The sequence below is a fragment of the Thermobia domestica genome, chromosome 15 (assembly GCF_964235325.1).
Source record: "Thermobia domestica chromosome 15, izTheDome1.hap1.1, whole genome shotgun sequence".
Classification (NCBI taxonomy): domain Eukaryota; kingdom Metazoa; phylum Arthropoda; class Insecta; order Zygentoma; family Lepismatidae; genus Thermobia; species Thermobia domestica.
This window is the reverse complement of record NC_137468.1, coordinates 3,660,328-3,674,568: the sequence shown is the minus strand read 5'-3', so window position 1 is coordinate 3,674,568 and position 14,241 is coordinate 3,660,328. Positions and strand designations below refer to the sequence as shown.

At 36.1% G+C, this 14,241-nt stretch overlaps 1 protein-coding gene across 1 annotated transcript in view; it reads left to right on the top strand.

Moving 5' to 3' along the window:
- LOC145671807 (carotenoid isomerooxygenase-like) overlaps positions 1–14,241 on the top strand; it is a 62,840-nt gene that overhangs the window by 35,127 nt on the left and 13,472 nt on the right. The window contains exons 7-8 of the mRNA XM_081741040.1: positions 3,414–3,637; positions 12,633–12,809. Of these exons, the coding sequence (XP_081597166.1) occupies positions 3,414–3,637; positions 12,633–12,809 (401 nt within the window). The remainder of the gene's footprint in view (positions 1–3,413; positions 3,638–12,632; positions 12,810–14,241) is intronic.

The window sequence follows — 14,241 nt, the reverse complement described above, 5'->3', positions numbered from 1 at the left end:
GTAAAGAGATATGCTTTACTCGAGTCAGTTTTTTCTATCACTTGTGTGCGTCTTAGAGGTGCATATATAGAGAAAGTAAAAGTAAAAGATGCCACCAAAAAGTACAGAAAGTGCTCAAGTTCAAGAGGTACACATGACAATATACTGTGGAGTTCTTGTGTGCTATTCATTGTTGGTGGAAAGTTTTCTTCTTCTTTTCTCCACATCAAAGGATTACGCCGAAAAGTTTACAGCTTTTCATAGTTGCATTGTTATGTTCTCAAAGGTTTTGCACTGTAAATATTATTTAAAATATTAATATAGTATGTTAAACTTGCAGTTAAACAGAGTATTCCAAGAATTGTGCTATATATTTTAAATTATGGTTTATGCTTTATTTTCTAAAATTATGTTTTATTATGCTTTTAAAATTAGTTTGTTCTGGACTCTTAGACAACCACAACCATGTTTCAGGTACCAACCATTTGTGTAAATTACTGTTATGCTTTTAATGCTTTTGGGTTGCCCTTCTAATATACTTTATTTTTCGCATAAGTGTTTAACCCCCCCTTAATCAAAATTTCATAATAAAAATTTTGCGTAAGATAAGCACTAACAATGTTCCAAAAGTCAATTTAAACTGTTCAATTGTTCTTTTTCCGTGATGTGGTAAAAAAAAAAAAAAAAAAAGGATTGATCCAAAAAATGCATCAAAAGATTGAGATCTTGGCCAATAATTAGTTCGTGGATTAGAGACTACAAAATTTTTGAAACTCCTAAATCGAGTTTTCGTATTTTATACGGAATAAACACATCATATTTAGTTAACTGATATTTTAGGTTTTTCTACACTAAATGTAGTTCAACAGATATAAGGCGTACAAAAATTTTTTTCATTGAAATATGTTGGAACTTTTGATCCAAAAGAAACAACACGTCACTTTCAAATTTCCGTAACATTCGAGTACATTATAGGAAATGCCACCTTAATCTTCTTAAACATGAATATTCAAAAACGCTAGAACATGGGTCTGTTTATTTTAAATGCGGATTTTGTATTAGGGGATTTGTATGGCCACAAAGTTCCGGTTCTTTGAGATCGGGTTTTCAGAACTGGTTCCAGACCTGGATCCGAAAACTCGATTCCACAACCGGATCTTAGCAACGGGTTCTAGATTGGATCTGAAAGAAGGCTTCCACAACTGGATCTTAGGAACCGGTTCCAGACCTGGATCCGAAAGCCCCCAAAGACCCTTAAAACATTGCAGAGAGGACCACGCGCTTCTGCTCTTCCCGCCCAGATCCGCTTGTGCCTCCCAGAAAAAAAATTGGTCCATCAATGGGTGTTTAGTCAAATGAGTTTGCCAGTTTGCCTATTTAGGTGATGAGTTTGCCAATTATCCAGTTTGCTTAGCCAAATGAGACAAGCGGAGTAATTTCATTTATCACACTGTTCACAGCCTGCCAACAATTCGGGTTTAGCGTAGGGATGGTTACAAAGTTCCGGTTCCGGCGGAAACGGTTCCGCGAAGAACCGGTTCTTGAATATCCGATTTTCAGAATTGGTTTCGGAACAGGTTCCAGACCGGGATCCGAAAACCTGGTTCCGAAACGGGATCATGGGAATCGGTTCCACACCTGGATCCGTAAACCCGGCTCCAGAACCGGATCTTGAGAACTGGTTCCAGACGTGGATCCGAAAAACCGGTTCCAGAACCGTATCTTGAGAACTGATTCCAGACGTGGATCTAAAAAAACGGTTCCAGAGCCGGACCTTGGGAACCGGTTCCAGACCTGGATCTGGAAAATCGGTTCCGAAATCGATCTTATAGAACTGGATCCGTTCAGAGCCGAAAACCAGTTCCACCAGAAACCGGTTCTTGCCATCCCTATTTTGCATACCTGGGTTTTAGCCTATAGCTCTGTCTTGAGAGGTTTGTGAGGCACTATTTTTGTTGCATAAATTTTGACCCTGCCATACCCTCTTTAGGGTAGAGAAGAAAGTAGCTCAGTGGTAGAGCGCTTACCTCTGGAAAGTGGGGTACCTGATCACATTTCAATTAAGTTTGTGGTGGACAACACCGTGTCCGTGGGTTTTCTCGGGGTACTCCTGTTTTCTCCCACTTTCTCATTTCACCAGCTATTGCATCATCATTATAATTAAGTAACTAAATCTATGGCCTATGGAACCAAAGGGTTCAATGCCGTGTTCACAAAATCTCGCCATTGACTTCTATCCTTAGCCAACTGGATCCAGTTTCTATTTTGTATTCCTATTTCTGCGAAATCCATCTTAATATTGTCCTCTCCTCGGCACCTAGGTCTTCCTAATGGTCGTTTTCCGATTGTTCTTCCAGTTAAGACTTTGAAAGCGTTTCTACTTTCTTCCATTCTAGCTACATGACCTGCCCACCTGAGCCTTCTAGATTTCATGGCCCTAACAATGTTTGGTAAACCGTATAAATTATGTAGTTCCTCGTTATGAAGTTTCCGCCATTCCCTATTCCCGTTCCTCTTAGGTCCGTATATTCGTCTCAGGATCTTGTTCTCAAATACTTTCAGTCTATGTTCTTCCCTCAGAGTAACCGACCATGTTTCGCAACCGTACAGAGCAACAGACATAATTATCGTTTTATATATTTTAAGCTTCAAATTCTTCGACAGAATTCGCGACGACAAGAGATTTTGAACTCAATAATAACACAAATTTATTTACTTTTAGACGACATTTAATTTCTTCGTGAATATGATTTTCGTCTGTTAATATTGATCCTAGATATTAATATTTGAAACTATCCACTTTATCAAAAGTATTTTTTGATATTTTAAGGCATCCATAATTTTCCGTATTACGATCCCGACGAACTTGCATGTAGTTAATTTTTCCCATGTCCCTGCAAGCGTTTAATAAGACCTTTGCATTTCTTTCCATTGTTCTCCTATCATCCCCTATTAAACTTCCATTATCATTCACTTGCTTTAATCATTGCTTCTCTTAGCCTAAAGGCCATAATTGTAGGACGTGAAACTCAAAGATTTTTTTCATTTCATTTCCTCCTTAGAGTAACTCATTTTAATATAAGTAACATAGTTGAAACTCAGTCTCAGCCTGATGATATCTACATTCCAAAATTCAGTTCAAATACCTCAGCTGTTGTTCGCTATGGGATCCCATACAAAATCACTTTCATTTTTATGTAGTATTGGGTTGTCATATTCTATTTTGAAAGTTAACATTACGATACGTAGTTATAAATTCTTTGATTACTGATGGGATTTATTGGTACGAAGGCAATTAAAGGATTATTGCTAACGTTATCCTTCATACCAATTAATTAATGGTGTATATAGCCTACATTAAATTCCATCAATTACGAACATTGGTTTGGTATATATATATATATTTAAAAAAACATCATTTTACTTTATTTTAGATTGTTCTGATGCTCAGAAGTCCTGTTTTCAAGAAGCAAGTATCGTTGGTTCGATCTCTGCACGCTGGCAAATGCAACCATCTTACATGCACAGTTTCGGAATTACGGACAACTACTTTGTGATTGTGGAACAGCCATCTTGTATTTCAGTTTCATCCATTGTCAAAAACAAATTTCTAGGTAAACCCATGATCACCAATTTCAAGTGGCATGGCGATAGTAAGGTGAGGAGATTTGTTACCTGATAATCTGAATGGCATTCTGAATACAGGCTTATATTAGTCATAAACAGGGCCCGGATCTTGTTGACCTAAAATTTTCTAAAAAGTGACCTATAAAATTACACTAAAATTCCTCTAAAATGATCCTAAAATTCACAAAAGTTGACCCTAAAATTTGTTTTTTAAACGTTTATTTCGTTAAACATTATCATTTTTGAATATCTATTAGATTTAAATTAACGTTTCTTACTCATATTCACAAAGTTTTGTTTCAGTTACTTGCAGTCTATTGATCAGTTCATTGTACGGCATTGTATGTACTGAAAGCGTCAATTCACTCCCGATTTGAAACTAGGAAACACACTTAAACAATAGAAGTTCGCAAGTGTAGACTATATACATGAGAATAATATATAAAAACCCCGTTTAAAATCTTTGTATGTCTTCTAATCCATTGTTAGTTATTCACGTAATCACATCCTTTGTGGTCAATGATCTAAAACCATCTGTTTGGCCACCTACCAACCCCTATCCCTAGTCAACCAGCTACAGCTTAGTGTTCATTAGCTTCTTAGGAATGCAGTTTTCCACCTTAATAATCAGGAACCAGGGAAAGAGATAACTTCGTATTTTTCAAATCCGTGAACAGTGCTCATTTTAAGATTTCCTTATGTACAAGAAAAGACCATGAGATTTCCTTATGTACTAAAAAGACCATAAGTGACCTGAAAGTTACCTTTAAATATTAAAAAATGACCTGAAACTTCAAAACGGCAAAAAGTGACCAAACGTTGACCCTAAAACAATATACTTTTAGAATCTTGAGTTGAAGGATAACGTTTTTATTTGAAGTTGCCTTGTCCTATGCGCAACAGAAAAAAAGTTGACTTGTCAACAAGATCCGGGCCCTGGTCATAAATATCAGGTATTGCGTCTTTGGAGATTAAAATTGAGAATATATTGTTGAGTTCTTCTTAGGTAGAGTAAATTATACACTGGAACGTCTTCTGCCACTACCGAATTTTATTATAAGAATCTTTCTGTTAAAAACAGTATGATACAAAACCGCTCTAATATAAATAATCCACTAATAACTAGGTATAGGAAGATATGCCAAGGCACGAGCAGTCTAGGGAAGGATCTCCACAGAACTCCGAGCAAGATAAGGGGAGTGAATTGAGGTTCCCATTGCTCCATGCAAGCAAAAGGGGCTTAAAAAACCACAAAGTTCTACGCAAGCTGGGTGGCTGAAGTTAGGAATCGCACAGAGTTCCGAGCTAACTAAGTAGGTAGGAAAGGACTAGAGTTCTGAGCAAGGCAAAGGCTTTGGGTTAGGTTCCTCTCAAAGCTCCAAGCAAGCTCAGAGAGTGGGTTTGACCAGCCAGAAACCTATATCAATTGCTGTGATCCTCCTGGTTTTATAGCTGTTGTAGTGTTACAGTGGCGTTGGTGGTCCTTCTTCATAACGTCACTAGTTGTGTCACTGTCGTCTGCTACTGTATCCCTGTCGTCTGCTACTTGTATTCTTGTAGTAGTTTGTAGTAGGACACACATGGTGTTGTTTATAAATATAAATATGTGTTGGTTGGTTGTAAACATATCCATTTGCAGGATATTACATTATTTGCTGTTATTTTAAAATAACATTATGAAACTACATATACAATATTTCGTTCTCATGACATTTTGTCACTTTCATGTCGCCGTAGAAATTCTGTGGTATCTGGCCAAGAAATTGTGACATATTCTCACAGATGTCTTTTCAAACTAACTTAACACCATTCAGGAAGTTCTGCAGACACCAACACACATAATTGTCTGACAGTGCCAAGTACAGGGATGTTATCTATTTTGATCTCTCGAAGGCCTTTGATTCTGTCAGTCACATTCATCTTCTTCATAAACTCTCCAATAGATTTAATGTACATGGCAAATTTCTCTCTCTAATCACAAGCTACTTGAAGGACCGTAAACAGAGAGTTGTTCTTTCAGGGGCGACTTCTAACCCCCAACCCGTGATCTCAGGGGTGCCTCAGGGGAGTGTACTTGGGCCTCTGCTGTTTGTCCTGTATATGGATGATCTCTACACGCACTTATCAGCTCAACCTAGTGGCCTTCTGCTTTTTGCTGACGATTGTAAGTTATACAGAGAAATATCGTGTCTCCATGACACAACTGCTCTACAGGAAGACATAAATTACCTTACAGGCTGGTGTGAAATGTGGCACTTGAAACTCAACAGTAAGAAATGTGACAGTATTACTATTACTTTGAAAAAGTCTCCTGTTCCCTCCACATACCATATCAACGATTCCCCTATCACACATTCTGCTAGTCATAATGATCTTGGTGTCATCTTTGATTCAAAACTCACATTCTCTGACCACATCTCCTCAATACTAAAGAATTCAATGCGCATGTTGGGACTTCTTTATCGATTCACCGAACTACGCACTGTTTCTTCATTAGCAACTTTTTATAAGACATTAATAACGCCCAAGATCGAATACTGCTCTCCCATATGGGCCATGGCAGCACCTACACATCTCTCCAGACTTGATTCTGTTCTCAATTTCTTCATCACTATAGTCCGTTTTCGTGTTCCAGCACTTCGAATATTATCTAAGAAGGAACTCTTGCAACATCTTAATATTCAGACTTCCTGAAGTACGCAGAACTATCTCTGACCTGAAATATCTACATAAAATAGTTAATGGAAACTTAAGATCGGAAATATTACTTCAGGAACTATCCTTACGTGTCCCTTCCCACATCACCCGGAATACCCACCTATTCCATCTTGCCCGTCCTAGGTTGGCTGTTATACAGAAATCTCTTTTTTTATAGAATACCAAACTGTTATAATCAAGTAACAACTGATGTGGGCATATTTTCGAGCTACCCAGTGTTTGAAAGAGCAATTAAGCGAGCTTTGACGGAATAGTTTTATTCTTACACTCTTTTTTCTATGTTGTTGTTATTGTTATCTTGTTTTTTTCTTTCTTTTGTTAGCATGTCCCTGTGTAAAATGGCAAAGTTATGCTGTATCTGGGAATTTGTTCAATAAATAAATAAATACGATAGATGTATTAAAACCTCCCGCCCAAGTTCTCTCAGTTTGTGACCGGTCATTAAAGTTGTATACGATCTGGCACTGTGGTGTACAACACCCTTCTGTTGACCAGTTCCGGCCGTTTCTTTTGCAATTGCTAGGTGTGCTAGTGCTAATTCTCGACAGTACAGGTCAAAGTCTATTGTTGTGCTTGGTTTCAGCAGCTCGTAATGCACAACATTCTTAAAACCTCACCGAACACACATCACAACCTTCCTTGGCTTCGATGTAGGCTATGCCACAGACTATGGAGTGTGTCTTCGCTTTGATTACGATTTGTTCGCATATTGTTGACGTATGTTATGCACTTTTCATTACTCGTGATTAACCGCTTCAGAAATAGCTCGAATTCGTTTTGTTTCAGCAAAGATTCTTAGATGGAAACTCGATCGAGTAAATGATTTTGAATCAGGTTATGTGGCACCCAAATGACGAGCTTATTTTTTGTAGCCAACTTTCGCGAAATGGTTTAACACTGTTTAGATCTTTGGTAATGTTGCGACTACTTACATGCCGGTTCTTCTCGACTTTTGCCAGAATGTTAACTATTTTACTGTGATTGGATTTTTTGATGAGATACTGTTCAAATCTTTCTTCTAGCATAGAAAAATCTTTACATTGTTATTCTTTGGTTCATCTTTTCTTGGGAATCATTTCTTGAAGATGAAGAGCAACTGACTATTCCTCCGCACGTAACCAAATTATGCACAATCACTGTTGTGGGAAGAAAAATAAGATTCCTCACAACAAAAAATATCCATGTTTTATAATTAACATTAATAATTGACAAACACTGCTTTTAAGCTAGTTTTTCATGTTATTCACTTACATTCACTTACAGGCCCGCAACCAGCCAAAGAAGTTTGGGGGGCATGAATATGTTAGGGGGGCCAAGTCATTGAAAATTCTCTTACAAATATCTAAATTATAATTCTTGCATTAATAATATTTTGTATTGAGATCTGAAGGGGGCCACGGAAAGTTTAGGGTGGCCTGGCCCCCTAGCCCCCTCTGGTTGCTTTCCTGTGCACTTATAACTTCGTTGTTTATCGATTGCAATAAGATTATTTTTATTGTGATATAGCGTCACTAGTGACGTGTCAGAAAACGAAAGATGAAATTTCATGACCATGTATAAACGTTGCAGCAATTGAGAACGAAACACACACACATGCATTTTTAGGGGTTTCGTCAAGAAGATCCAGTGAACTATACGTTCACAGATTTACTTCTAAGCAATAGTTGAATTTAATATAGAAGGCTCCCAAAGTTTTTCTTGATCATCTCATAGAAGATGCACGCAAATCATTGTGTAACGTTTTATTTATGTTACATTCCAGCCCACAGTTTGCGTAATTTTGTTAGCTATATCAACACGGTCAAATTGCATTAAATAAGACGCACCACCTTGTATCACTACTACCTTTTATTATCCACAAAACTTCATTAATAATATTTTTCTTTTTCGGTGGTTGTCATAGCAACATTTAAATAAACGACTATCAGCTGTGCGGTAACTAAGATAATAGATTATACACATAAAATCATCGTATATCTTCAGCTACTAAGATTAAACCTTATTTCTTTCTATTTAGAATCGACATTATATTCTTTTTTCTTCTTCTTCTACACAACAATTGTGTACTTTTATGTACCGTTGCCCAAAACCAAGATATAAAAATAGAAGAAATTCACAAAAATTTGATATACAATATCGTTATATATATGGCTCCCGACGATGACTTCTTGAATTGGTTAAAATTTAAGAAAGAAGCCAGGACCGTTACTTATTTTTACATATACGGTTACACTACTTTCCGAATAGCCCTCATATATATTACATCAGTGGAGAGCTTTTGTGAACGCGGCATTGAACCTCCGGGTTCCATAGGCCATAGAGTTATATATATATATATATATATATATATATATATATATATATATATATATATATATATAACTTTATGGCCTATGGAACCCGGAGGTTCAATGCCGCGTTCACAAAAGCTCTCCACTGATGTAATATATATGAGGGCTATCTATATATATAAAAGAGAACGTACAAAATCCTTTGTCCGCTCATCACGCTAATACGGCTGAACCAATTTCTTTCATTTTTGGGGGGTTATTAGGATTTGGACCCTAGATGGTTTTTATCATATCACTTTAATTTTTAATTACCAGTGTCTTGAGATAATTGACCATTCAAGTGTCCATAACGTACAAATCCTTTGTTATTAGTTCATCATAGGTAAAAATAAACGTATTTATATGCAACCCGCATGACCGTGTCACTCGGCGGGTTAACATAAATGACAGGCGATATACAGCGGAAAATAGCTTGAATCTTCTGTTTAAAATTTTTTAATTGATTTGCTTATTTTTACAGACACTTTTACAATATGCCAGCACCGGGATGACCGCAGCGAAGCGGGGCGGGTTAACATAAATGACAGGCGATATAATGTTAAGATTTACTGCAATCTTCTATGTTTTTTATCATATCACTTGAAAGCGAAAAAGTAAAAATTATCTAAGTAACAAAGTTTATTGCGTTCCGGGGTGACCGCAGCGAAGCGGGGTGAACGCTGCTAGTTATATATATATATATAAATCATTTTATCTCATTCTTATATTCATTTAACAATTAATTCCATTTTATTTCTAGAAAGTTATCAACAAAGAGAACTTATTCAAAACGCGATTAATTTATTTAATTATTCAGGTCCTAAGGAACATTCTGATTGACGAATAAACTCAGTATATGTTGACATACTATATAACTTATTTCTTCCATTTGGACAAAAGTACAATACTGATAAACAATATTTGTATCAATGCATATGTAAATTATATAGAATTCAGAAGTACGAATTACAAAGAAATTATTACAATACATTGAATGAAACAAAATAATTAATATCATAACAAAAATTAATACAAATAAAGAAATTATCATATTAAGAATTAGTAAAGTTTATGTGGGTTAGAATATGATATAATATGTTTTATTTATTCGGGTATCATAACTTTTAGTAAGCAATATTCGTGTTAATACCACAACTTGCTGCAACTTGGTATCCATTATTTTTATTATCTGTATAGAATTCAAAGTACGAATAACAAATAAAGTCATAACTGTATCCAAAGTGAAATAAAACAAAAATAAACTGAATATATTTTCTCAGACGCCATAACGTTAGCTTAAGTTACATTGCCAAAGGGCTTGGTTAAGTTGCATTGTACACTACAATCTTGTGTACCGTCCTGCCTATTATGTACTTCAACAGTATTCCGATTTCTATTTTGATAGTTTCTGCCACCTATGAATCTATTATGAAATCCATTTCGTGGAAAGTTAAACTTATTGTTCACTTGATTCCTAAATGCATCACGATTATTTTTCCTGTTTCTCCTAAAATTAGGTTCAGTTCTATTACCATTAAATTAGGTTCAATTCTATTCTCGTTACAATGGAATCTATTATTATTTCTAGCATTAAGATCACCTTCTTCCCTGACATTAATGTTGCGAACAAGTACATAACTAACTTGATTACGATTAATATTGGCTTGATTACAATTACTATTAGCTTGCAACATAGATGGACTTTCAAAATTTTGTACTGTCATAATAAGGTGATTAAAATTCTCTCTCTGTGCAGAAATCAACATTTGTTGCAACTTAAAAGGTAACAAGATTCGGATTGTTTCTATTACTCTTGATTCCTATTGATACGATTAATTAATTTTAACTCATTATATATGGATATTACAAAATCAGTGAGGGTCTTATCCAATTTTGGGTTATAATGTCTATTTCGAACTCAGGCGTCACTATTGGCCAACATGAAATCATTTTCAAAATTAGAAAGTAAAGCATTTTTAAAATCTAAATAATTACGTAAATTACTTCGAATTGCTTTGAACCATACGGAACACGGTGGTAATAAATTATGAGGCAGACTTTTCAACAATTTAGATTTATCTACTCCCATTAAATCACTCTTCCTCGAACTTTTCTAAGAACGTGCTAGTCGGGATGTCATCTGATCTTCCACTAAATGTTGTTAGGAATCTAATTTTGCTGAACTGAAAATGATTTTTTAAATATTATGCTTACAAGATTTGTAATTAACGGAAATGTTTTTCCGGCGGAGAGAGGGGTGATTTCTTCTCCTATCTCTCTCCATACTAGCTTCACTATCGTTCCTGTCTGAATATCCTTTGGATGAATTGTTATTTTCCACTGCTACTCGGGATTCATACGGTATGGGTTCAATGCTGACAGCGGGAACTCGATCATCATTTGTAGTACCAAATTTTTCTTTGATTGCATTTACTTCTTCTTGCAATTCCTGGATCTGACTAGTATGGTAATTAACTATGGTTTCCACAACTTCTACCGAACTTTGCACATAAGTAAATCGATGTAAAATCTGTTCTATCTTATAATCTGTTCTAATTTGGAGTGTATTTGTTGGTTTGTTTGTTGCAATTTACTCTTAATTTTAGTTTCCATTTGATTAGTTATTTCCTCAAACTTAACATTTACGGATTGTGCTAGTTGCTCCAGCCTTGGTATCCACTTTTTGCTGTTTCTGCGACCTTTGCTGACCAAGCTGTCTTATAAGATCAACTACGTTCGTTGATGAGTTCATACCAGATACATCTATATCAACAACTTCTTCATTTATATTTTCACTTCCAGAAACATTCATTTTGATGTGTCTATAAATTCTTTTCTTACTTCTGAGTAAAGTATACTCCGTGTTGAAAGCTATGATGAGGCTGTTTTACTGAACTTCAAACTAATCTCAAGGTACTCCTGGTCGATAGATACCATCTAAAATGTAACGTTATATTTATGTTACATTCCAGCCCACAGTTCGCGTAATTTTTTAGCTATATCAACACGGTCAAATTGCATTAAATAAGACGCACCACCTTGTGTCACTATTACTTTTTATTGTCGTCTAAAATTCATTAATAATACTTTTCTTTTTCGATGGTTGTCATAGCAACATTTAAATAAACGACTATCTGCTGTGCGGTAACTAAGATCATCGATTATACACATAAAATCAACATATTTCTTCAGCTACTAAGATTAAACATTATTTCTTTCTATTTAGAATCAACATTATATTATTTTTTCTTCTTCTTCTACACAACAGATTGTGTACTTTTATGCACCGTTGCCCAAAACCAAGATATAAAAATAGAAGAAATTCACAAAAATAGATATACAATATCGTTGTAATTGTTAACTACAGTTGTTTCCATTATTTTGATAACTATCTGTGAAAGTCTTACAGCTTTCGGAAGGCACCAGTTTCTGAGTACAGAATTATTTGCGGAACCAAACTGATAAAGTATTTGTTTTCAGTTGTTATTCTTCGTCAGTCACTTCCCCCTCACACACACACACACACACACACACACACACACATATATATATATATATATATATATATATATATATATATATATATATATATATATATATATATATATATATATATGGTGGGACAAAAGTAGGTATACTGATCATCTCATTGTTTTCTATATCATTTCTTATTGTTACCCATCAGGTAAACTTAGTTTCTTTATTATTTGTTCTTTATGACCTTTTACTTATATCTTAAGCTCGGAACATCCGAAGCAAGTAGACCTATAAGCTAGAATGTTATACTTGATCAATGCAGTGGTGTACACCTACTTTTGAGCCAATCTATATCTATGTATATCTATATCTATCTATCTATCTACTTATCTATCTATCTATCTACCTACCTATGTGTCTGTCTGTGTGTTTGTCATGTACAATCTGAAAGTAGAAAACCAGTAGCAAAATTAAAATTCTTTTTTTTTCTTCCAATTTTAGACTCGCATCCATTTGTTGAGCAGAAAAGATGGAAGTCTTGTGAAGACGTTTTCAACGAAAGCCTTCTTCTACTTCCACATCATCAATTCCTTCGAAGAGGAGGATAAAGTAGTTATTGACATTAGTTGCTACAAGAACTCCGATATAATGAATTGCATGTATATCAATGCATTGAAGGTAAGTAGTAATGATTATGTGGGCCTACATAAACTTTTCATCAATATACACTCTGTGACAAAAAAGATGAAGCACGAAGAAGAAACCGACCAATTCAACTGCAATTCGGTATACGTGGAAAGCTGTGGAGATGTGTGTAATGTAAACGTTTGCTGTTTCAAAGGAATATCACGAATGGCCACCAGAGAACAATAATGTCAGTAAGAAATTTAATTTGTCGTGTCAATCAGTTGTGATGCATGAAAGTGAGTCAGCAGAGGACAGGAAGGTCAAGAAATACACATAATGCCTCGTTACCGCATTAAACAGAATTACCAGCATTTGATGGCGTTTTGAAAGGGCTCGCATCGTAAATTGCACAAGGTTGGATGGACGATTCGTGCGATTTCCAGACATGTAGGACATTTCCATGTTTCTGTGGCCTGTTGGGGCTATTTGATACATGAGAGCACCAATGCACGGGGTGAAGATCTCGGTCGATCAGGACGGACCAAACATGGGAAGATCGTAGCATTATCTGCGAAGCATTACATAACCCTGTGATGTCTGTGATTTCATCCGGACACAAGTAGTGGACTCTGTTTCATTTCCCCTCTGTATTGACACTGCATCAACTGTATTTTCGATGCATCGTTCCTCGCGTAGGTTGTCACTAAAATCAAAGCATAAACGACAGCCTGCGTAGTAGTGTCATACTTAGGCAGCATGGAATCTTCATGAATGCCAACGCATTATATTCAGTGATGAGTTTTGATTGTGCATAGGGCAGATTATCATCTTGTACGTGTGTGTCCGGGGAATGAACGGCGGCGTCAATACTGTGGAACGGAAGAATGGCGTTACTTCCGGCGTCATGAGAAGCCATCGTATGACTTCGGTCACATTTCAAAATCACTCTCGGAATTTTAACGGTACAGCGATAAATGGGCGAGATTCTGAGTCTGCATGTGTTACCCCTTCCCGCAAGACCATGCTGGTACAATCTTTCAACGAGACAACGCTCATACATGTACCAACTGCGTACGTTATGTTGAGATTCTTCTCTGCCCAGCAAAGTCATGTGATCTCTCCCCAATGGAACATTTTGGGACTAGCTCGGAAGCCAGCTCCACACCACTGCCGATCTGCAAGATCTTGAGGCACAGTTACAGTAGCTATGGACTGACTTGCCCTATCAACGATATGACAACTCTATGACTCACTTCCAAGTCCAATCAGCTCATGTATCCGTCGGCAAGGGGATGCTACAACTTACTGATATGCAACACGCATTACACTCGTATAACCAAATCCGTTCTCGGATTAGATTTGATACTGTAATTATTACAATAAAGTTGTGTCTTTGCAACGCGCGAAAATTTCTTTTTATTCCCTCTATCCTTATGGGTGCTTCAGTTTTTTTTATGTCAATGAGTGTATTTCAAAATTGATT